The 23,873-nt window shown below is 43.5% G+C and overlaps 1 protein-coding gene across 1 annotated transcript in view; it reads right to left on the reverse strand.

The window, feature by feature from the left end:
- UNC80 (unc-80 homolog, NALCN channel complex subunit) overlaps positions 1 to 23,873 on the reverse strand; it is a 195,780-nt gene that overhangs the window by 94,626 nt on the left and 77,281 nt on the right. The window contains 4 exon segments of the mRNA XM_054970127.1: positions 2,680 to 2,813; positions 9,793 to 9,928; positions 12,211 to 12,423; positions 18,061 to 18,233. Coding sequence (XP_054826102.1) covers positions 2,680 to 2,813; positions 9,793 to 9,928; positions 12,211 to 12,423; positions 18,061 to 18,233 — 656 coding nt within the window.

Below are 23,873 nucleotides of genomic sequence, written 5' to 3' on the forward strand. Positions count from 1 at the left end.
CCAGGATACTTCAAAGTGGAGCCAGTATTTGAACACAGCCCCCTCCCCTCCTCGTACAGAGCCATCCTCAGAAGAGTTATAACTTTCCAAGTCGATTTAAAGTGATGTGTTTAGAAAGGTATAGCTCCATTAGGCTGGCACTGCAACAGGGCAAACAAAAGTTGTATAGCCATACTGGTTTGTATAAAATCTGACATCAAGAACAATATCCATGTAATACTTCTTATACGACCACCCAAATTAACACAAAACTGTAGCACTGCAATCCTAATTACACTTTGCTGAAAGAAACAGACCTGAATCCTACGCAGGCGTATTTAATGGGGCTTACTCCCAGGAAAGTGTTCTTAAGAGGACACTGTTAATGTGTCATCCTAAACAGAGTTAACCCTTCTAAACCCATCAAATGAAGCTACAATTCCAGTCTCCTGACTTTGCCAACACAACATGATTGATTTTAGCTCATTTTCAAATTTTATCTTCCAGCTCTTGGACCAAGAAGGAACAATATATGAGGGTAATATTGGAGCACGTAACCAACTATTGTGTTAATCATGTCATTAGGATTAAGACTATCAAAGTAAGTTTTCTAAAAAGCTGAAGTTCAAAGTAACTTGTAACAAGCATATAAAGGATTTGCAATTTAAATCCCCACCGACTGAAGTTTATCGTGTCAAAGCAGAATAGCAGTTGTTATTTAGACAACTACCGTGTGTAACTTTTGGAGAATTTTTCCTCAATTGTGTTAAAACTTGTATACAAAAAAGAGAGCTACCCTGCTGATTAAAAAATCAACACTAATTTGACAGTTTAGATTTAGAACAAGGCAAGGTTGCCCATTATCCAAAAACAAAGACCTCCCCTCCCTTGCAAATAATTGACAATTGACTATGCTTTAAAGGTGCTAATAGTCCACGTTTTAGGCCACGTTGCCTTGCCCAAAGGCATAACTTCCCAAGTATCTCTCTCTCTCTTGTATGTTCAAGGACCAAGTGGAGAAAAAGATGGATTACCATAGCCTTGGCCTTTACAACGAGAACAACAACAAAAACAGCAAAAATAATCAAATTGTTAACCGCTCAAGTGCTTTGAACAAAAAAGGACAAGACACGGCCATCATTTTTGAAAAATAATTCCCTTATGGAAGTAGCTCTTATTTTACACTGGATCCAAATGTACACATCAAAAGTATTAATTATATGTTATTCAGCTGCTAGTCTAACATTCAAACAGCAGGCGTTTTTTCCAATCTAATTGTCATGCAAGCAACATGATCTTAAATTTGTCAGACTTCTAATCAGCTTAATATTTAGTTGACAAAAAAAGCTTAGCTTCCCGCTGGCCCTAATTACTTACAAAGTTTTTGACTCTAAATGTAATTACTGTGGTGTATTTGGTATTCTAAAGTAGTCCTTGACTGCATTAATCATCAGGAAAACAAAGAATTTATAAACTCAAGCGGCAAAGTTCCATTTCTGCTCAACCTTTCTCCTTAAATTATTTGTATTTTTAAAAATCCCATATTTTAACAACAGTTTTGAAACCCTGGTAAATATTCGATCATTACCTGCCATACTGAAATTCAAACACAAATTGTACATGCTGTTAAAATTGAATCATGGTCAATGTTCTTGTTTTATCATTCACTGCTTAGCAAATGCATTTTAATAATCACTCCATGCAGAAAACTTATGTTCATCCTGTCGTACTATTCTCCAGTATGTCTCTGACCTATCTCCTTTCTTGTTGTGCCTCTAACTAACCTTCTTGCTCTATTTCTTCACAAGGATGTTCTGAAAAGAAAAACGAGGTAACTCTACGTTGTACCCTGTCCAGACTACCGGGTCAGAGAAAGAAATTGCATTACTTCCCTGCGATTCCCTCAACTTAGAATTCCCTCTTGTTCACACTCTGATAAACCCAATGGTAATGCACCTCATAGACTTCTCTCACAAGTAAGGTAACTAGCTAAGTAAACTAGTTAGTTAACTAGTTAAGTTAGCTAGTTAAGGTAACTAGCTAAGGTAACTAGCTAAGTAAACTAGAGAGCTAGTTTGGTGTAGTGGTTAAGAGCGCAGGACTCTAATCCGGAGAACCGGGTTTGATTCCCCACTCCTCCACTTGAAGCCATCTGGGTGATCTTGGGCCAGTCACAGCTTCTCAGAGCTCTCTCAGCCCCACCCACCTCACAGGGTGTTTTGTTGTGGGGATAATAGTAACATACTTTGTAAACCACTCTGAGTGGGTGTTAAGTCATCCTAAAGGGTGGTATATAAATCAAATGTTATTATATAAATCGAATGTTATTAAACTTCTATAAACCAGGATTCCCACCCCCCTATTTCTCCTTCAAATAATTGATAAGTCTTTTCTGACACAGCCTAGGTGTTTGTAAACAAAGAAGCCTCGTAAAAGCTGACTGTAGTGTCTGAGGAACCTTTTGAAGCCCAAACTTCATCAATTGGTCCAAAGCCACTCCAGATACCATACTTGTGGCCTACTTATATTTGGGGGATTTTTTCTAGCCACAGAAACCCTGAGTTCATCTCTCTGTCTGATTCTGCACCTGTTAATACATCCCTTCAGCTAATCGGATGATCTTCTGAGCTTTCCTGGCATGTTCTTACTTCTTTACCCTTTCCAACCTGTCTTCACCTTCAGCTCTGGTCATTCACTTACCACAAGAGGTTCGGTGCGGGGCCTGGGCATGTAGGGAAAAGTCTCTCGGAGGAACGTGGTGATTTCCAGGAGAAGCTGACAAGCAGCCATCTTCAGGGCAAAAGGACAACAACATTTGGTGGGGTTGACAGTACCTGAGAAGTGATATATCAATACATTTGTTAAGAAAAATCCCAATTAACATAAATCTAAGAACAGATGGACATCACATATGATACACAATGCAAGCTCCATATGAAACATTATGATCTTCTTATGCTATCCTTCTGATTTTTTTCCTAACAATGTTTTTAGCACTGTTACCTGATCACATTCTCTGTAGCATCTTCTTCCCCCACGACAACAGGAATGCAAAGGTCTCTGAACGTGACCATCTTACAATGTACTACACAGCCTATAGCTTATTCAGTTCAGCATCCAAGACCAAATAATTTACTGTCCAATAAGGACAGGTGAGTTTCCATCATGGGACTATAATATGTACAGGGCTTTTTTTCTGGGAAAAGAGGTGGTGGAACTCAGTGGGTTGCCCTCAGAGAAAATGGTCACATGGCTGGTGGCCCCGCCCCCTGATCTCCAGACAGAGGGGAGTTTAGATTGCCCTCCACTCCGCTCCAGTGGCACGGAGGGCAAGCTAAACTGCCCTCTGTCTGGAGATCAGGGGGCGGGGCCACCAGTCATGTGACCATTTTCAAGAGGTTCCGGAACTCCATTCCCCCACTTTCCCCCTGAAAAAAGCCCTGAATATGTATATCAGATTTCAAAACCAGATGTGGCATAAAGTTGCATGCACATTTCCCACAATTAAGAAACAAAACAAATGCAGCTTTGGAGAGTCGCTAGTTTTAGAAGAGGAATAGTTGGAAGCAGGGATGTTCAACCCCTATTTTCTCCAGCCATTTCACTCTCAGAGTTATCACCCCCTATTCTCCCTGTGGGTGAATGTTCCCACATTTCCTCCATGAGACGAAATGTGAGTAGGGGGATTTTGAATGGTTGCAGAGTAACTAAGCAACACTTTTCCTTAGCTGTTCCTTCGGCTTCTGAAGTTGCCTCAGAAGCAACTTCAGAAGATACTGCACTTGGGAAGATATTACACTTGCTAACTGGCTTGGACAAAAATATCCTCTACCATTAATAGAGGCTTTGTGCAATGTTATTTTTCAGGTGACATTATTTACCTCAATGCCATGGAAAACTTCAGCAGCCCATTTCCACACATGTTGCCTGTGTTAAAGAGGCAAGACATTTTTTTTTCCTCTTCAGGTTGTTGGCGACCCTAGATATTCACCACCACTACACTCTACATCTAGTTGTCAGATGAACAAATTGAATTACCATGACAGAACAAGTCATCCCCTTTGGACAACAAAGTGATCAACAGCAACGCTACAGCCACTTTCAGGCAAGGTTACGAAAGGATAGAATTGTATTCTTTTATTCATCGAGCCAAACTACAAGTGACACCTGACACTAGTTGGACACTTGCTCAAGGAAGTCACAAACACTCAAATTTCATACAGTGTAATTCATCAGTGTGTTTATATATATGTCATATCATAAAGTCCCAAACCTACATAATCTTAAAGCCCAATTGATTGGCTGCAATCTCGGCGAACTGTGTCGCTGCTGCTACCACCAATAAATTGTGGACGCCGGCAATTGTGAACTTATCCCGCATTAACGGGAAACAATATTGGACATTGGTTCCTACTTTGGAAATTTCCACCAGCCAATCAATTGGGCTTTAAGGTTATGTAGGTTTGGGACTTTATGATATGACATATATATAAACACACTGATGAATTACACTGTATGAAATTTGAGTGTTTGTGACTTCCTTGAGCTTGTGTGCTCCCTTAGCTTTGTATTCCTTAGGAAGTTTTTCCCTGTTGTTGGTACTAGTTGGACACTTGTCAGCTTCCCTCAAGTTTTGATGGGAAATGTAGGCAGCTGGGCGGAATGTTGGACAAGTGACAGTTGAAAAGTCCATTGGACAGCAGTTGGAGAGCCAAGCTGTAAGACCAGGACGTCTACATTTCCCATCAAAACTTGAGGGAAGCTGACAAGTGTCCAACTAGTGTCAGGCATCACTAGTAGTTTGGCCTTGATGCCAGTTAATATTGAGGGGGAAAATCCTTCTCACATACTCTCATGAAAGGTGTTTCAACCCATAAAGCAAGCATATTTTATATGTGGGGAATACAAGTAACCCTTGAATGGGAGCTGTGTATTTGCAAACAAAGGTGCCTAATGTTGCTGGCCTGTTTGTGGACTATAGCTAGGGTTGCCAGCTTCAAGTTGGAAAATTCCTGGAGATTTATGGAGCCTGGGGAAGGTGGGACACCACTGGAGTATAATGTCATGAAGACCACCCTCCAAAGGAGCCATTTTCTCCAGAGGAACTGATCTCTATAGCATGGAGATTAGTTTGTGGAAATCTTCAGCTACCACCTGAAGGTTGGCAATCCTAACTGTAGCCATGTGAGAGGGCGAGGAGGTCCAGGGAGGCCTGCATTGGGTCATTTTCTCTCTTCAACTCGCCTGTCTCCATAGGCAGAGAATACAGCTTTGCCTCAGATGGAATTGCCACCAGAACAAAACCTGGCGAATGCTGTCAGCACAATCCAGTAGGCTGGCCTTTCACACCTAGCTTCAGGCCCACCTCACTTTCTTCCTCTCTAACAGATCTGGCTTCAACTCAGGGCAGGAAATTCACTCTCCCCTCCACAACTTGGGCATCACCAGCTTAAGCTTTCTAGATTCAGAACCTGAGTGAACTCCTGTGCCTACAGCTCTGCATGCCATTGCCCTGCAATAGCTACTCTCCAGTTCCTCTTCAATTACTCTTATGTCCGCTTACCTTCCCCTCAGGACCAGTACACCCCTGAGCTTTATTACTTCCAGAGAGCTCCTCCTAACACATTTTCAGACTTCATTCTGCTCCTGTACAGTCCCTCCTTGTCACAAAGGCTTTTGTAAAGTTTTCCTCCCAGCCAAATGGATTGCTTTCTCTGCCACCCCAAAATCTGCCACAAATATTCCGTTGCTGTCAGCAGCATTCCATGAGCAGGCAGAACATTTGTGAGTATCTGTGATATCCCAGCAGCTCAACCAATCACTCGTGGAGAAATCACAGCAAAACCTTTGACTGCACTGAAGTTTAGATGGACTATTCTTCTAGCAAGAATAATCCTGATGCCATTGTATCTGATTCCGCACACGTTGGATAATGCACTTTCAATACACTTTATCAATCGTTTGAGGTGGATTTTTTGTTCCGCACAAAGAAATCCATTCTAAATGATCTATAAAGAGGATTGGAAGTGCATTATCCAACGTGTGCGGAATCACTCATCATCCTTCTTTGGTACCTAACCAAGCACCAAAGAGAACTTTTGTGGAGGTGCAAGATCCCCAGGACTCTTTCTGTGTCTCTTCTCTGTGAAACAAGCAATTTAGGGGAAGGTATCCATAAATTCTGTGATCCAATAGTGAAAATTGAGGATGATAAGTTTTAGGCCATTCTACACACTTACAAGACGGGACACCACAGAGCCACATGTCTCCTACCTGCTCCCTCAAAGCCACCGTTCTTCCATGGGATGATTCAGCCCCATAAAATGTGTAAATAAAATGTATACACTTTTTTGATAGAATAGGATCTACTCAGCTGATGACAGGCATGTCAGTGCTCTCCATAATAGGGAGAGACTTGGTGTATTTATCAAGGCAGTGCACATTATAAAGAAATTATGACCCAAATATAGGTTTAACGGATCACCTCATTCCTTTCCTACTCTTTTGATTATAATAATGTCCCCTCATATCTCTTATTTATTAATTTAAAATATTTACATGCCCACCTTTCTCCTGAGAAACTCAAGACACAAGCCAAGTCACAACGTAAACTATAAAAACAATTGGATCAAAACAATTAAATAACAAAACAAACAAATATAAAGCAAGAAAAATGCCTCACTCTGGACACCTGAGACAGTGGCTGTTTCCACACGTCCTTAAAGGGATGGCCCACTCACTGAACACTGGCAGCTTTCCCCCTTCACTCCACACGTCTCCATTTTCAAAATGGTTGCAGGCTGTTTGGCTTCCATTTTTTTCAGTGCCTTTTCTGGGAACACACTTTCCCATGGCCCCTGAAAAGGCGCTAGAAAGATAGATATGGAATAGCCTGCAACCGTTATGAAAACGGAGATGTCTGGAGGGAAGGGGAAGAGCCGCGAGAGTTCAATGAGTGTGGAAACAGCCAGTGTTAATCACCTGATGGTAAGATTCAAGATACAGGAATAAGATTATTTTTTCTTTCCTTTGCGACTTGAAATATCAGTTTGCATCTTTATGGTTTTTATATTGCACAATGATTATTTTTGTACTATGCTTAAAGGAAATTAAATATTTATTAAGGAATTTTGTCTCTCAATCCTTGATATTAATTAATTAATTAATCAATTAATTAATTAAATTAATTAATTAATGCCGTTCAAGAGAACTAACCCCTGGCCCTGTGGAAGCCAGAATTAAAAGCAACATGAAACTGCATGTTGTAAGCACCCAGTTCTTTTCCAACTTGAAATAATATCCTCATGTCGTTTCATAACTTCCAGTTAAACATTCTTTAAAAACATGTCACAGCAGCATGAATCCAGTAAGCTGACAAACAGTTCTTATGGTGCATTACACATTCAGTGGAAAACAGCAGTACGTACACACACAAGTCAGAGAACATTGCAGCGGACACATGTACATACACAGATGATACTTGGAGGGGATATAGTACTGATCGCTTGTGTAGCCTGCACTCTCTATCGGGATGGGATGCGGCCTGGTTTGTTTTCATCTTGTCAGGTTCCACACAGCCATGCAGCTTTTTTAAAAAAACTGTCGAACTGTGGTCTTCTTGACTGATAAATAATAGGCTCTACAAACTTGGGAGGCTGGCAAGGAATTGCGGGAAAGGAGAATGCATTGAACTCCAGGTTTCTGTAAGCTTTCAGGAACAAAAGCAGATCAATATCTCTGTCATCCTCTTTATTTCCCCTTCAACTTACTCTCAACTACCCTGTCTGGTCCCTGGAGCATATTCAAGCGGATTTTTTTAAAAAATCATTTTGTTTTGGTTCATTCGCTAAGCCATATCTTCCACATACCTAGGGGGAGTCCCCAGAGTTTGCAAAGACTTATCGTGTCTCTCCATGACCTAGTTTTGCTGGCTGACTTCATGACTGGCAAGGGAACTAGTCATTTTACTATTAGCAGTGGAGAGTGCTGTCAAGTCATAGCTGACTTATGGCAACCTCTGGTGGGGTTTTCATGGCAAGAGACTAATAGAGGTGGTTTGCCATTGCCTGCCTCTGCATAGCAACCCTGGGCCGTTTCCACGCTACTCACCTTCATCCAGAATGGGGCGCAACATCGCGAAAAAAACCAGCGGAAGATAGCGTCAAAACAACCTAACAAGAAATCTTCCAACAGCAAAAATTTATAGCTATTGGATATAGTCATATTCCTCCAGTGAAGAAGATCGACAAGCAGATGCAGGCAAACGTTTGAAGTTGCCTTACAATGCAGTCTTAACTGCAGTAACCCCTTCTGTTCACTTGTGTCTTAGGGTCATGCTAGACATGCAGCTTTTTAAAGAGCTGGGTTCGGATTCCTGGGTTACCTGCAGCCACACAGCAGTGGATTTTTATGCTGTTTGCATTAATGTGTATTCATATTGGATTTTATGCTATTTGCAATAATGTTTTATTGTATTTTAACAAAATATTCTGTTGGAAGCTGCCCTGAGCCCACTTGCGAGAAGGGCAGAGTATAAGTCAAATTAAATAAATAAATAAAAATAAAAGAGAGCTCAAATGGCCCCAGAATGCCACCATAGGGGGAGGAGGGGCTCATGTCTCCCCCCCCAAGCCATTTTGAAAAATAGCAGAGGGGCGTCTCTGTCTTTGCTGCTCCCAATGGAGTATTCTGTGCACACGGAGCAGTAAAAACATGGGAAGAAATCTCTCTCTGTGCTATTTTGACACAGGGAAATGGCTTGAGCAGGGAGGGAGAGTTAAATTTGCTTACAACCAGGGGTCATCTCCTAGAAAAAGAGCTGGAGGTACTAATTGGCATAACTAATTAGCATAACTCATTAGCATATGACACGCCCCTTGCCATCAATGGAAGTGTGTCATTAGCATAACTGATTTGCATATGCCATGCCCCCTGACATCACCTATCCTGGCTGTTTTGGACCCAATCCTGGCCATTCAGGGCTGAAATTGGGCCCAAAATGGCAAAAAGGGGCCCAAAATGGTCAGGATTGGACTGCTGCGCTGAGTGAGAGAATGATCCACCACCCGTCAGAGGCCCGATCTGGGCCGTTTCGGCCCCAATCCAGGCTGAAATGGGCCCAAAATGGCCGAGAGTCAGGTGGGTGGGGCCACCTGACATGTGACCTCTTTGGGGAACTGCCGGAATTGCATTCCTGCGCGTTCCCCCTCAAAATGAGCCCTGCTTACAATTGCACTTGTATTGCATCCTCTAGTCCAGTGCTTTCTGTTCTGATCAGCAGCATCTCTTCAGTTTCCCACAAAAAGCAGCCCTTTGCCAACCTTACTGGAGATCTTTTCAGTTAATCGTTTCTGGTACTGAACTGTTTGAATTGTGTATACGTGCAAGGCATGGATTTACCGCTGAGAAGAGTTAACAGGGATTCAGAGATTATACCTAGATGTCTTTCTCCATCTTCTTATATTCCAGGCACTACTCTGAATGTAACTTCCAGATGCAAATAGAGGAGGGGCATTCTTATCTGGATCCACCAGCCGTCCCAACAACTATTTAATAAGATGAGAACTATCCTGGGCCCAGTTTGAATAGTAAAATGTATTGCATTTTATTGGTTTATGGAACTTACTCCATTTATTAAGTTGTACCAATACAAAATGCAATACATCCAGGCAAAGAAAGAGAGGGAAGGAAGATAAGTGCAGAATACAGTGGGGTGGAAAGGGAATGAGAGAGAAAAAAATAAAAAAAATTAAGTGTTCCTAAAGCAGAGATTCTTACAAGCGGGGGTTCTTGTAGTAAAGGGAGTCTCCTTACTGTCATCTAAAAAGTCTTCTTCCTCATCCTCTTTCCTCAGCCTCCGCTTGGTCTCCTCATCATAAATGAGCCCCAGCAAATTTGCAGGGCTCTCGCTCTCGCTGTGGCAGAGCTCGTTGAGGCGGACTCCAATTGCCTGCCAGGAACAAAAGCAGGAAAAAGCAGATGATGTTACAAAATAAATTGAAATATAAATTGAAATATAAAAAAAAAGTACCTCAGGGAGTGGTGAAGCTTTGCCAGGGCATGGTGAGCTGAGAAGAACTTCATCAACGTTATAACAAGCTGAGTACCCTCAGGACTCCTTGGGGGTGGTGGTGATAATCCCACCCCCATGCTGGCTTCCCTATCACTGTCTTTCCCATCCATCCATCCATCCATCCATCCATCCATCCATCCATCCATCCATCCTTCTTTCTTTCTTTCTTTCTTTCTTTCTTTCTTTCTTTCTTTCTTTCTTTCTTTCTTTCTTTCTTTCTTTCTTTCTTTCTTTCTTTCTTTCTTTCTTTCTTTCTTTCTTTCTTTCTTTCTTTCTTTCTTTCTTTCTCATCCTCCTCTTCCCCCATCTCTGCCTCCTCCTCTTCCCAGCACTTCCCAATCCGGTCTCTGCTTTTTCTCCCACCCCTCCCTCCCCATCACCACCCCCACCTCTTCCTTCTCCCCCCAGATCAGCTGGACTGCAGGAAAAGGAGGAGACTTGGAGCAGAAAGCCTGTCCTTTGCCATCAGCTTGCTGGTGAGAGTGGGCAGGGCTGCCAAAACTCAGTTATGAAATTCCTGGAGATTTGGGGGTGGAGCCTGGGGAAGGCAGGGTTTGAGGAAGAGAGGGACCTCAGTAGGGTATAATGCCCTAGAATCCACCCTCCAAAACAGCCATTTGCTCCAGGCGAACTGATCTCTATGGTCTGGAGATCTCCAGGCTCCAACTGGAGACTGGCAACCCTAGATGTGGGGTTGGACCATGCCTCTCCACCCCAGGCAGGCTGACGGTGGTAAAAGTGTTGGGGCATGAAGCACCCAGGAAAGCCTCTAAGCCTGGCTACCCTGCTGTCCAACTGGGTTAGAGTGGGGCGGTACCACTTTCTTCTTTGCCTGCCCTGTTTCTGCCACTGCCTCCTCTTCTTCCTCCTCTACTGGTCCTGCTTCTTTCTTCCCCATGCTCCTACAGCACCATGACACATTCTTGCTGCCTTTCCTTCCTCACCCTGCTGTTGTCTTTCTTGCCCTCCTTCCTTCCTTTCTTGATGCTCCTTCTCTCTGTGACTCCCTCTCCTCTTCACCTCCAGCTGCTGTTGTATACTGCTGCATTGTTTATGGGAGTTGGTAGGCCACTGTGAAATGGAGGCTGAGATTGGCTTCAACATTTTTGAAATTACTATTCCCCCCTTTTTTTCTTTTAAGTTTTTCCCCTCAAACCTGAATCTGTGCCTGATTTGTACAAAAAACACCCTGCTGTATACATGGCCCCATTGTGCTGATATTTTGATCCACATTCTGGAGCTATGGGTTGTTTCCACACGTCCTTAAAGGAACAGCCCACTCACGGAATGCAGCCAGCTTTTCCCCTTCACTCCACACATCTCCGATTTCAAAATGGTAACAGGCTGTTTGGCTTCTGTTTTATTGGCACCTTTTCGGGGACCACAGGAAAAGTGCGTTCTCAGAAAAGGTGCCAAAAAAAGGGAAGCCAAATAGCCTGCTACCGTCTTGAAATCAGAGAAGTGTGGAATGAAGGGGGAAAGCCAGCAGTGTTCGGTGGATGGGCTGACCCTTTAAGGATGTGTGGAAATGGCCATGTTCAGATATAGATGTGACTGAAAGAGCTGGACGCTGAAATGATTGCTTAGGCCAAAATGTTAAAAAATCTCTATCTTGGAATGGAATGGAAGCCATTGTGTTAATAATTAAAGAAAATATGTTCAAAAAATTCTTAGATGGAGACAGTAATCCAGGGGGATTGGAGTACCTCCTGGCCACATCCTAGCTACAGTCCTGAAAATGAAGCATATTAAAATATGTAATCTAATCTTCCACACACAATCCAAAGCCACAGAATTCAACTTAAGCTACATTATGTGATTCTGATGATCAGATAGCTTAGATCCTACATTGTATGAAGATTCAGAGTTAACAGGTTGTCAAATCCCACAAGAGTCAAAGCCTTTACCATTATTTAAAAACAGCTGATTCCAAACCTATTCCTCTTTGCCCAACTGTTTTTTGGATGTGAGTAGTTTAAAATATTAAAAAATGGTACTTTATAGTATAATAATATGTAGCAATAGTGACCTTTCAGTTTCTTGCTTCCAGCTGTTCTTTGCCTATGATGTTTGACTAAATGCTTAATGACCAGAAATTCTGCTTGGAAAAGTGCTCACTTTTATCAGTAACATAGAAGAAGACAAAAATGCAAACTTACATCTCCCCACTGGTAAAAGAGCTTGGCTGCATTCCATTGTAACTTCTGGTTGCGTTTATTTCCCACTATTGGGGAGCGCCCACGGGAAAGGCCCTTTTTCGTGATGTTCACATGATGTCCTTTCATCCATTCTGGCCAATTGCCACGATTGCAGCGGTGAACAAATCGAGCACATTCCAGGAAAAGGGCTGATCTTGCGACCACTGGTGCCTCCTGGAACACCAACCATTAAAAAACAAGCATTAAAAACAAGCATTAAAAAACAAGCAATCACAAAATAATGCAATGTCACTTACCATAATCACCTAATGTGATAGGAATTAGAATGGTTTTGCATGGTAATTTTGTTACAAGGCAATTTTAATGAGGCAGATATTAATAATAATAATAATCAACAACATTCAATTTATATACCGCCCTTCAGGACAACTTAATGCCCACTCAGAGCAGTTTACAAAGTATGTAATTATTATCCCCACAACAAAACACCCTGTGAGGTGGGTGGGCCTGAGAGAACTAGAAGGTGTGACTGACCCAAGGTCACTCAGTGGCTTCAAGTGGAGGAGTGGGGAATCAAACCCAGTTCTCCAGATTAGAGTCTGGCGCTCTTACACCAAACTGGCTCTCATACGCACCAAATTGTGCATATCCATATGTATTAAAGATTACATTATGCCATTTCATCAGTAAACAAAAGGATGCAGATCAGAACTGATCTATGGTTATGTTCGGCCTGTTGCTTTAAATATATGCTCATATGAGCTACCTGTTGTCTAATATTAATCCTAAAATTGCTTATGTTCTGTTTCAGCATTTCTCCAACTCTATTGGATTTTTGCTAATGTCATGTCTTTGTAAACTTACATTTATTTACCCTGGCCATTTTCACACTGCTTACCGGCCACAGAACATCGCACTGTGTTCTCGGAATGACAGCATCTTCCTGGCACAATTTCACGTGAGAACAGCAGTTCTCGCGCGAAATCACGCCTGGAAGATGCTGTCGTTCCGGGAGCACAGCATGATGTTCCGTGGCCAGTAAGCAGTGTGAAAACAGCCCCTATGACATTGTTTATGGAAATGTCCTTGATATTGACTGTACTAATCTGACACTGTGTAATCTGTCTTGAGTCTCAGTAAGAAAGACAGACTTACAAATGACATAAATAAAATAAAATAAATAAATATTTCAAGGGATATTTGGAATTTTTCACGTTACTGCGAAATTTTTATTTATTCATTCCATGATCTCTCATTGATCCCATGACAATTTCTCTTACAGAACCCCAGGGTTCCGTGGAACTCTAGCTGGGAAACACGACCCTGGAGAGCCAATCTGAGTAGACAATATTGACCTTGATGTACCATTGTTCTGATTCAGTGTAAGGCAGCTTCACGTGCGTGTCCGTATGCATATATATGGAGGAGTGTCTAAGGATGCCTGGGCTTGCTTTTCAGAGATCACTGCCACGGGGGGAAGAGACCAAATACAGAGTAAATGGGGGGGGGGGGTTCAAAAGTTTTGAGAAATACTGCTACAGATGGGATTTCAAATCATAAACCACAAAACATTGCTGTTAGAGCTTTTTCCAACCTGTCCTCCCTTCAGTTGCTCAAAGGGGATGAGCAGCATAAATGCCTCACTAAGCTTCAACAGGATTTTGTATGAAAGACTTTTCTCAGAGCCAAGCTACAAGTGACACCTGACACAGGTCGGACACTTGTCAGCTTACCTCAAGTTTTGATGGGTAATGTAGGCATCCTGGTCTTACAGCTTGGCTCTCCATTTAATTGAAGTTTACAGAACCCTCCCCCCACACACACACAGTGGAGGGGAAGGGGGGCACCTGACGAGAGCCCAACGCCTGCACTCCCCTCCCGACCGCATGTTCTCCCTCCCATAGACTATCGCTCTGTAACCTTCAATTAAATGGAATGCCAAGCTGCAAGACCAGAATGCCTACATTTCCCATCAAAACTTGAGGGAAGCTGACAAGTGTCCAACCTGTGTCAGGCGTCACTTGTAGCTTGGCTCTCAGACAAGAGAGATGCAAGAGGCATGGCCCTCTCAGCCCATTCTCAATATAATGCAAATGTTATGAACCTTCTCCTCAGAGGAGGTTTATAACATGCTGAATGTCAGAGGATTACACAAATACCCTGCAGTAGCTTACCTGGTGCCAAGAGCAATCTGAAGCAGCAGCAAGAGAAAGATGAAGGTGTGTGACAGAAATGGAGAAGGATGAATTCACACCACAGAGAAACACATCACAAATGAGGAGAAATGAATCAGCCAGGAGATGCGTAGCTGAAAAGAATCACAGGTTACCACTTCCACCGACAACAGAAAACAAAGCGAAACACAGCTGAGAAATGGATTCTTCCCATAGAATATTAACTACAAAGTCTCGATTTGTCCATTACCTTATTTTATATGGCGGAAAGTGCCATCAAGAGATAGCTGACTTATGGCAACCCACCCCTTTAGTGGAACTTTCATATCAAGAGACTAACAGGGCTGGTTTGCCATTGCCTGCCTCTGCAGTCTTGGGCCGTTTAACAGCGAAATTTCGCACAATAACAGCGGCTTCTCGTGTGATTTCGTGCGAGATTTCGCTGTTTTCCGGAACAAGGCAAACCATGTGGAAACGGCCCTGGTCTTTGTTGGAGGTCTCCCATTCAATTGCTAATCAAGGCCAATCCTGCTTAGCTAATAACCCTCACCTTCCTTCATTATTTATGTCATTTATTTATTCTTCACGGTACCTCACATCTTCCTATGAGGCTTTCCACTGATCAATTCATGTATGGGCATTGATTCGGATGGATCTCAAGTTCTGTAGAAGATCCTATCATCAGGGGTTACTGGTTCTGGTCTTGGGAGGCAAGTGGGTGTCACAGATATTTTGGCATTGATATATTCAAAGGTTTAGGCAAAAAAACCCGTGAACTTTTAAGAGCATTTTGTGGGACTATTTTTATGTCTCAGGATGAGCAGAGACCTGTGAACTCTTTGAGAAAAAAAAGGATGTGTGTAGCATTGCTACCTCTGGGAAGGGAAATTCCCAAAGATTTGGGGATGGAACTTGGGGAGGACGGGGTTTGGGGAGGGGAGGGACCTCAGAGCGGTACAATGTCATAGAGTTCCCTTAAGGATGATCTCTGCATTTCTGGAAATCATTCCAGGAGATGTCATTGTGCTAGCCATGTGCTGACCATGTGCTAGCTGCACACTGGCTGTAGGACTGCTCCCATGCTTCATGCATGGCTGCTTCTGTAAGAATTTGCCTATTTGGGGCAGAAATTGGCCCTGTGTGAAGTGCTTTTGCACTCTTGAGGGCAGCATGATGTCCACTTCCAGAAGTGACATTGTCACTCTGGGTGCGGGAGTACTCCTTTGCACAGGAAGTGATGTCATCATGCTGGCTGGGGGCCCGTGCACTGCCCATTTACCCAGGTTGCCATCCAGTAAGTAAGGCATGACTTACTCAATCAGCCCCTGTACTATATCACGGATATTGGAACATTTCAGAAAGAACAGCATTCAGACATTGATGAATACCTGGTGAGAGTGGGTTTTATTTTTAAAGAAATAACTAACATTCTGACGAAATCCTGCAGAGATATGATTGTTTCTGTAGTGCCATTTCTTCTGAGTTCTGAAGTAGTAGACAAATTATGTTTGTGTAATGCATGTATTTATATTTACATTTATCCATATTGGAAAATTTTAAAAATCAAATCATGCACACACTCATTTCTCATAGAATCACACGGCTGCAGCAACAAATATTGGCTGATCACAAGGAGGTGATCCGATTAATCCCCAGTGCCTAGCAGAATTACACCCCGCAGTGGACTTCGATGGACTAAGAAGGGTGTAACTTTGCTTAGGGCAAGGTTTCCAACTCCAGGTTGGGAAATTCCTGAAGACTTTGGAGATGGAGGTTGGGGAGGTTTTTTTCAGGGGGAAGGGAGCTGAGAAGAGACGTGATGCCTCCAACGTTGATATTTAGTCTGGAGATCAGTTCTAATTCTAGGTTTCCAGGCCTCACCTGGAGATCGGCAAGTCTAATACAAGCTATACTTTTCCTCCAAATAATTTAATATAACTTTAACATAGTTATAATGTGAAAACACTGACTAACATACGCAAGTAGGGTCAGTTCACCTTCCACAGAATCTTTGCCTCTGTTGAGACAGCATTTAAATTTAACGCTGGGTTCATGGGACATACAAATGCTTCGATCCCGGTTTGTTCTCTAGCACTGTCCCCTCCCCGATGCGCACATGCCCTGAAATCTAGGGATGACCCGTAATGCGGAGCTCAAAACAGAAACCTCCCTGGGCCCCACTGGCTCTTGCTATCAATCCCTCTGACTGACAAAACCTTTATTTATTAAGGCTTTGAATGGCAGTGGCAAGGCAAAAACCTAGGCCGTTTCCAGACGGCTTACCTGCCCCCGGAACGTCGCGCCATGTTGCGGGGAAAGCGCGAAATATCGCGTTTTCTCACGCGAGTTTTGCGCGACATCGCGTGACATCATGCAAAACTCGCGCGAGAAAACGCGATATTTCGCGTTTCCCCCGCAACATGGCGCAACGTTCCGGGGGCAGGTAAGCTGTCTGGAAACGGCCCTAGTTTCATAAACTCACCGTAATGAAAAGAAATCACACTCAAGTTATCTCTGGATGAAACTTTTGTCACTTTCTTCCGTACATTAGGAAAGGTAAAGATGTGAGTGCAGGGCTGCGGACATAAGAGGGTTGCCAGCTCTGGCCTGGACAATTCCTGGAGATTTGCAGGCCAGTGCTTGCAGAGGGTGGAATTTGGAGAGTACAGTATACAATAGTATATAATATAGTATGCATTAAAGTTTGCCTTTTGAAGTTACCGTTTTTCTCCAGGGGATCTGAGTTCTGTAGTTTAGAGACCAGCTGTAATTCCAGGAGTGTTCCAGGCTCCACCTGGAGGTTAGAAACCCTACACAGTGGTGTAGCAGAAGCCACTAACGTAGCATGTTTAAGCAAAAAAAAAAGTATGTGTGTGTCACGCTTCTTTTGACACCATCCACTAGAAATCAACCCAAACACGCAGGTTTTAAAATGTCCCTAAGGCACTGAACAGACTTGAGTATGCTGGTGAAGCATAAATATGTGCATAGGGACCTATAAAAACACACCATGCATGCCATGCAACACAATACATGAATACAAAGTATGGCTTTGAATGGCAATGCCCATAAAACTAACAACAGGAAAAGAGTTTTCCAGTGGCGGATGAGATGAGAGGAAAGCCAGATGTGTAAAGTTGCTCCAGCAACCCAATGGATTGCGTTGCAATCTGTTCTGGGCTTGGATCATGTAGGCCTCAAATTCACAAATCACCATTCAATAAATAAGGCATAAACCAGATTGCTTTGAACTCTTCTTTCCTCCTCTCCCAGTGAGTAAGAAGAGGCAGCTATGGTTTGCTTTCATTTATTTATAACTTCGGCTGAACTTCTCCAAATTATGGCAAACAAAACTCTGCATACTGTGTATGGCTCTGAGACATTTGGAAAAGCTTAGCAAATGGACTACTTGTGTAATGCAGAGCCTTAAAGAAATCTAAATATGACAGGAGCTATTTTTATTGGACTCCACTCAATTCTGTGTTTATATTCATAGAATGATAAAATGCACTTTGTTCATCATTATTCCTAGAGATTCTATTACTTTCCTTTTTCTTCTCCCCTCCACCCCAACATTTATTAAATGATGAATGCGATACCTCCGGATATTCTAGACTGTATATTATTGAAATACTGGTTGTGAGCATTATTCATGAGAATTCATGCAGTGACTTACAAGATCAAGGGCAGCCGCCAGGATAGAGGCATCAGGTATAGTCCCAGGTTCGCAGCAGTTTAAGAGAAACTGAAAACGCTTCATGCCTTGCCGTATTGCTCCGAGGTTCACAACGTTCTTGGATTTGCCTCCATCTTGGTTGGAAGCCAGGTGATCATCGTAAGTCTGGCAGCCTTGAGGTAGATCAAAGAGAGCACAAAACGGAGGGGTAGGGGAAACAGAAGGGCCACACAAGAGTTTTAAATATAACACAGGTTCCAACAAAATCTTGGCACTCGTGGCTGTTATCTGTTGGTCCTTGCACAGGCCTGGCATGAGGACTGAGACATGAATGTCCACAGCAAATGGTGACCACAGCAATGACATCTGTGAAGTATCTTACAGACCATCTCAGCGCGGTTCGAATATGTTATGATGTACCAAAGGAAAACAGTGCCCAGAACTAAAGACATCTGGATGTGCCTGAGGAAGATGCAGGGTACCTTCACTTCTATGCAAAGGCACATTTATCCAGCTGATTTTATCCAAGTCTAAATGGGAGCTCAGTGCCTTTTTTAGTATTTGCCTTTCTGCCATGACCTGAATGGCTCAGTCTAGCCTAATCTTGTCAGATCTCAGCCGCTAATGCTAAGTCAGGGTCAGCCCTGGTTAGTACTTGTATGGGAGACCACCAAGGAAGTCTAGGGGCAGGCAATGGAAAACCACCTCTGTTTTTCTCTTGCCTTGAAAACTCTATTGGGGGGGTGGGGTTTGCCATAAGTCATCTGTGACTTGATGGCACTTTCCAGCACCACACCACACATTTGCCTTTCTGGAAAAGGAAAGTATCACTGCATACTTCACAAAAAAAGTCCTTTTCTGCCAGGATTTAAATGGAGAGATAGAGAAAAAGCTGTATTAGGGACAAGATTCAGAATGTAACTCGTCAGTTTGGTGTAGTGGTTAAGAGCGGCAGGACTCTAATCTGGAGAACAGGGTTAGATTCCCCACTCCTTCGCTTGAAGCCATCTTGGGTGACCTAGGGTCAGTCACAGCTTCTAGCTCTCTCAGCCCCACACACTTACAGGGTGATTGTTGTAAGCAGGGCTTTTTTTCAGCTGGAACGCGATGGAACGGAGTTCTGGAACCTCTTGAAATGGTCACATGGCTGGTGGCCCCGCCCCCTGATCTCCAGGCAGAGGGGAATTTAGATTGCCCTCTGCGCAATTTTAGATTGCCCTCCGCGCAATCTAAACTCCCCTCTGCCTGGAGATCAGGGGGCGGGGCCACCAGCCATGTGACCATTTTCTTCAAGGGCAACCCACTGAGTTCCACCACCTCTTTTCCCAGAAAAAAAGCCCTGATTGTGGGGATAATAATAACACTTATAAACTGCTCTGAGTGGGTGTTAAGTTGTCCTGAAGGGCGGTATATAAATCGAATGTTAGTATTATTATATCAAAATCTGATTGAATAACTAATCCCAATGAAATTACCTCCAACATTCAGAAGCATTTAATGAAGTCTAGGATCCTTCAGGGTTCTTGCATCTCACTATTTCCATTCAACCAGAGTGGCATGGGGGGCAACAACCAGTGTGAAAGTTTGCAGGTTAGGTCAATTCCACGTCTGCTGAATTCTACACCTTTTTCATAGTTATTTTTTAGATGAGGGGCCAGGCCAATAGCCAGAAATTTTATGATGAAGAGGTGTTAGTACAATGAAGGGTGTCCCAGGCCCCCATGAACTCTTTGGCTGGGGCCGGTTGATGCCACGAATTGGAGTCCAGCAATGGCAGGGAATGGGGGCCTGGTGATCTCATACTGAATAGGTTTATTAATAGTAATACCTCCACACACTGTTAGATATATACCACACGGTATCTGGGGATAATCATAATCATGCAGCTTTGGAGAGGTGGGCTATTTAACAGACTACAAATAACATCAAAATTAACGGTATATTCAAGTGTAAAATGTAGTTGAACTTTTAGCGCCAATTGTTGTCTCCAATCTACAGTTTGCATGTACGATAGTTATCGCAAGCAGGCAAACGTGGACATTTTAGACAAAGCCACGTTTCTGTAATATGGCATACCGTTATCTATCCATGGCTGGAATTTATTTAGATCCTCTCAAAGGCCTTATTTTTCTGTAGCAAGAGGTGGTAGGGTTTGACATTATCTGGATATTACATTCCCTCAGCCTTCTCATTTTCTGCAGTGAAGAATTTCTGGTGGTTTTTGAACATAAACCCTGTTCTGTATCTTATTCTTCAACCCTTTAACCCTAATCTCAGAGTTTGGGGGGGCTGGGGGGGGGTTAGTCATGGACAAGTAAAAGGCATTCTGCTGGTGCTCTGAGGCATACATTCGTGAACATAGGGAAGTTACAGCAAAGTGGCTTGCAATTAACAATTAAAACTAGATGCCGGTTTGAGTAAAACTGGGGAGAAGTAAGGGTGCAAGGATGGGGAAGAACTGGAATCCTCCTTCCTTCTTCTGCTCCTCTATCAAACTTGAGAGTCTTTAGCTGGTTGCTGAATAATAATTGTATCTACTCTCCAATGAATTCTCCAATGATTTTCCACAATCTTGCATGACCTCAAAGCCAGAACCAAGGACGAAGCTACACGGGTTGAACAATAACTTGTCCTCAGTCTTGAGACTGAAAAGACAGTGTCATGCCCTCACATACTGAATCTCCTCACTCTCCTTTGAATTGCTGGGTGAATTTAAGCAGGTTAAATCATGGTATCTGACCAAGAAAGCTTTCACTCTCAAATGCTTATATTCTAGAAATCTAGTTGGTCTCTAAGATGCTACTGGACCCAAATCTTACCAAAAACAAAGACTTTCCCATTTTTCCCACTTGTGGCTAAATAAGGTATGGAGGTACTTAGCCTCCTTTTAGGAATTTAGAGTACAGCAGAAGGGAAAAAAGATGAGAAAGGTTTGTGTAACTCATACTGATCAAATCATCTCTGGGAAGCTGAAAGTGATGGGGAAAATAGGTTATCTGGTCAGGATTGGGCCTCATGCTTAATTAGCTAAGGCGCCTGAGAACAGCAGTGGCAAGGGATTGGGTCTTCTCTGAAGAATCCATCCCAGCTTCTCACACCATCACAGGGCTTACTCAAAATTGCATTTCTGTTAAAAATGAATGAATTTCATAGCTTCGAAAACAGGAAATTCCCATTTAGCTTTAAAAATGAATTTCCTCATGAAACTCAGATGTTCTTGCTGAACTATAAAAAAAAAGTGCTAAAATTTGAGCTTCATTGTTGCTGGAATGGAATCGTATCCGGGTCACTCATGACCACAGCCTTTATCATAGGGGTGATCATTTATGTAACAATTCCAGCGTTCAGAGCTGTACCTGCTCTCGTTGAATTTTTAAGAGCTGCCCTGAATCTAACAGGGCATGATATAGAACCCATTGGAACACTTATGTGATAGCCGCAAAGAAATGTTATTTCTTTGCTACCGTTACATCCGTCAGTTCATGGCCTTCCCAATTGTTTCAGGTATCTCAACGTCTCCCACCACCTAAATCTGACCCTCTACAATGTCAAGAACAGACAGCTAGCTGTGATGCTATGAAGGTGGAGATCTTAAAGGACACTGTGCTTCTCACCTTTGAGGGGAATCAGCTGACCCTTGTTGACTTGGTTAAGAGCCTAGGGGTCAAACTAGATCCAGCACTGCTTCTGGAAAAGCAAGTTAATGTAGCTGCAAGAAACAACTTTCTTCTGACTCAGAATAACCTGCAAGGCGGCCACCTTACCTTAACACAGCTGATCTGGCCACCTGGATCCATGTCACTGTAACAGCAAGACTAGATTACTATAATGCACTCTACACAGGTCTCTCCTTGACATCAGTTCAGAGACTCCAATTGGTACCGAACACCACAGCTTAGTTACTATCAGGAGCTGAGTGGAGCGTGCAAATCATATCCATTCTGCAATCACTTCATTGGCTGCCCATCAGTTACCGGGCTTAGTTTAAGGTAGTGGCTATCACATACAAAGCCCTCCATGGTCTTGTTCCATCATATTTGCAGAACCACCTTTTTCCCTGAGTCCTGCTATGACAGCTTCATTCATCTGAACAGGGCCTTCTGCAGGTGCCGCTCTGAAAACTGGAAAAATCAACAACTGCCCATACATGTGCTTTCTCCGTGGTGGCCCCCACTTGATGGAATGGCCTACCCGAGGAGGTTAGGAAAACTTCCACTCTCCTGGCTTTCCACAGACTATGCTAAACTGAATTATTCAGGAGGGCTTTCGTACACAGGTAATAAGGCTGTATGGAACTGAAATGGTTCAGAAAGATGCTTTGGCAATGGGATAGAGACTGTCCGGGCCAGATCGAGGGGGGGCAGGGGGGTAGTCTGCCCCCGGTGCCACCAGGGAGGGGGCGCCAGGAGCAGCTACCAGCGGGTGCAGGCAGCAGCGTGGGCAGCCTCCCAGCCCCCCTCACTGCCTTTTGCCTGCCCTGCAGGACAGGGGGCGGCCGGCTTGCCACACACCCCCTGTCCTGCAGGGCAGGCAAATGGTGCGGGTGGCCACGCTGCCTTTTGCCTGCCCTGCAGGGCAGGGGGTGCGCAGCAAGCCGGCCGCCCCGTCCTGTGGTGCAGGTGAAAGCAGCACAGGGGGCTGCGAGGCGAGGTGAATGGCGCAGGCGGCATCCCAGCTCCGCATGCTGCCTCCACTGTTCCGCCCTGCGTGATGACATCACCAAAGTGACGTCATCACGCAGCTTGGGGAGCGAGCGCACACAAAGGGGTTGGCCTAGGGTTGCCCCAGGTGCAGGCAACCCTAGATCCGGCACTGGAGACTGTGGACTATAGTACTATGCTCTGTCTGCTGCTGTAAGTATGCTCCTAGTATGTACACTCTGCATCGTTTATCATGTCATGTTTAAATGCACATGCTTTGTTTCAGGTTGTTTCAGCTCCACTCATGCTTGCTTTTAGATTTCTGCAATACAAATTCTATTGCACTGTTTTATTGGATGACCTGTGCTGTTAATTGTATTGGACTTATGCTGTGCAATCTGCCTGGAGTGTCAGAAAGGCCGACTATAAATAAAGTAAATAAATAAATAGTGCAGATGGGGGCCTAAAATTTGGAAAAGGAGTCTTGCTTATGAATTATTCATGATGACAGAAAACCGGGCAGCTGGTTCACATTTCAGAGTCCTCCTGTCCACCACATGGCCACTACAAGGGCTTCAATCAGACGTGCCTTGGGAGTTCTGTGCTTGGAACTTAATTTCCCAGTTTGTGGGAAATTTGGGGTGAACCAGTTTGGTGTAGGAGTTAAGAGTGGCAGGACTCTAATTTGATCCCCCACTCCTCCCCTTGAAGCCAGCTGGGTGACCTTGGGTCAGTCACAGCTCTTCCAGACCTCTCAACCCCACCCACCTCATAGGGTGATTGTCATGAAGATAATAATAAACAAACTTTGTAAAATGCTCTGAATGGGTGTTAAATTGTCCTGAAGGTCGGTATATAAATCAAATGTGGTTTTTGTTGTTCAATTTGAATTGGAACCAAAGGGCATATGGAGAGCTGTTTCCTGACTAGAAAACAGCTCCCTGGAGCCTCTGTTTACCCTCTGAGGAAATTATATGTTTCCTTAAGTTTCCTTAGTGGGCAAATAGCAGCTCCCTCAAATTACTTCAGCTTGGGAAAACTGGGCTGGGGAGGCTCAAGCACTTTCCCCCCACACACTGCTGTCATTGTCCAAATTAGGTTCACATAAATTACTTGGGGCTGCTAACCTTGAAGAGCATTCAGAAGCTACAGCTAGGGCAGAATGCTGCTGCT

This window comes from Eublepharis macularius, chromosome 2 (genome assembly GCF_028583425.1).
Source record: "Eublepharis macularius isolate TG4126 chromosome 2, MPM_Emac_v1.0, whole genome shotgun sequence".
NCBI lineage: Eukaryota > Metazoa > Chordata > Lepidosauria > Squamata > Eublepharidae > Eublepharis > Eublepharis macularius.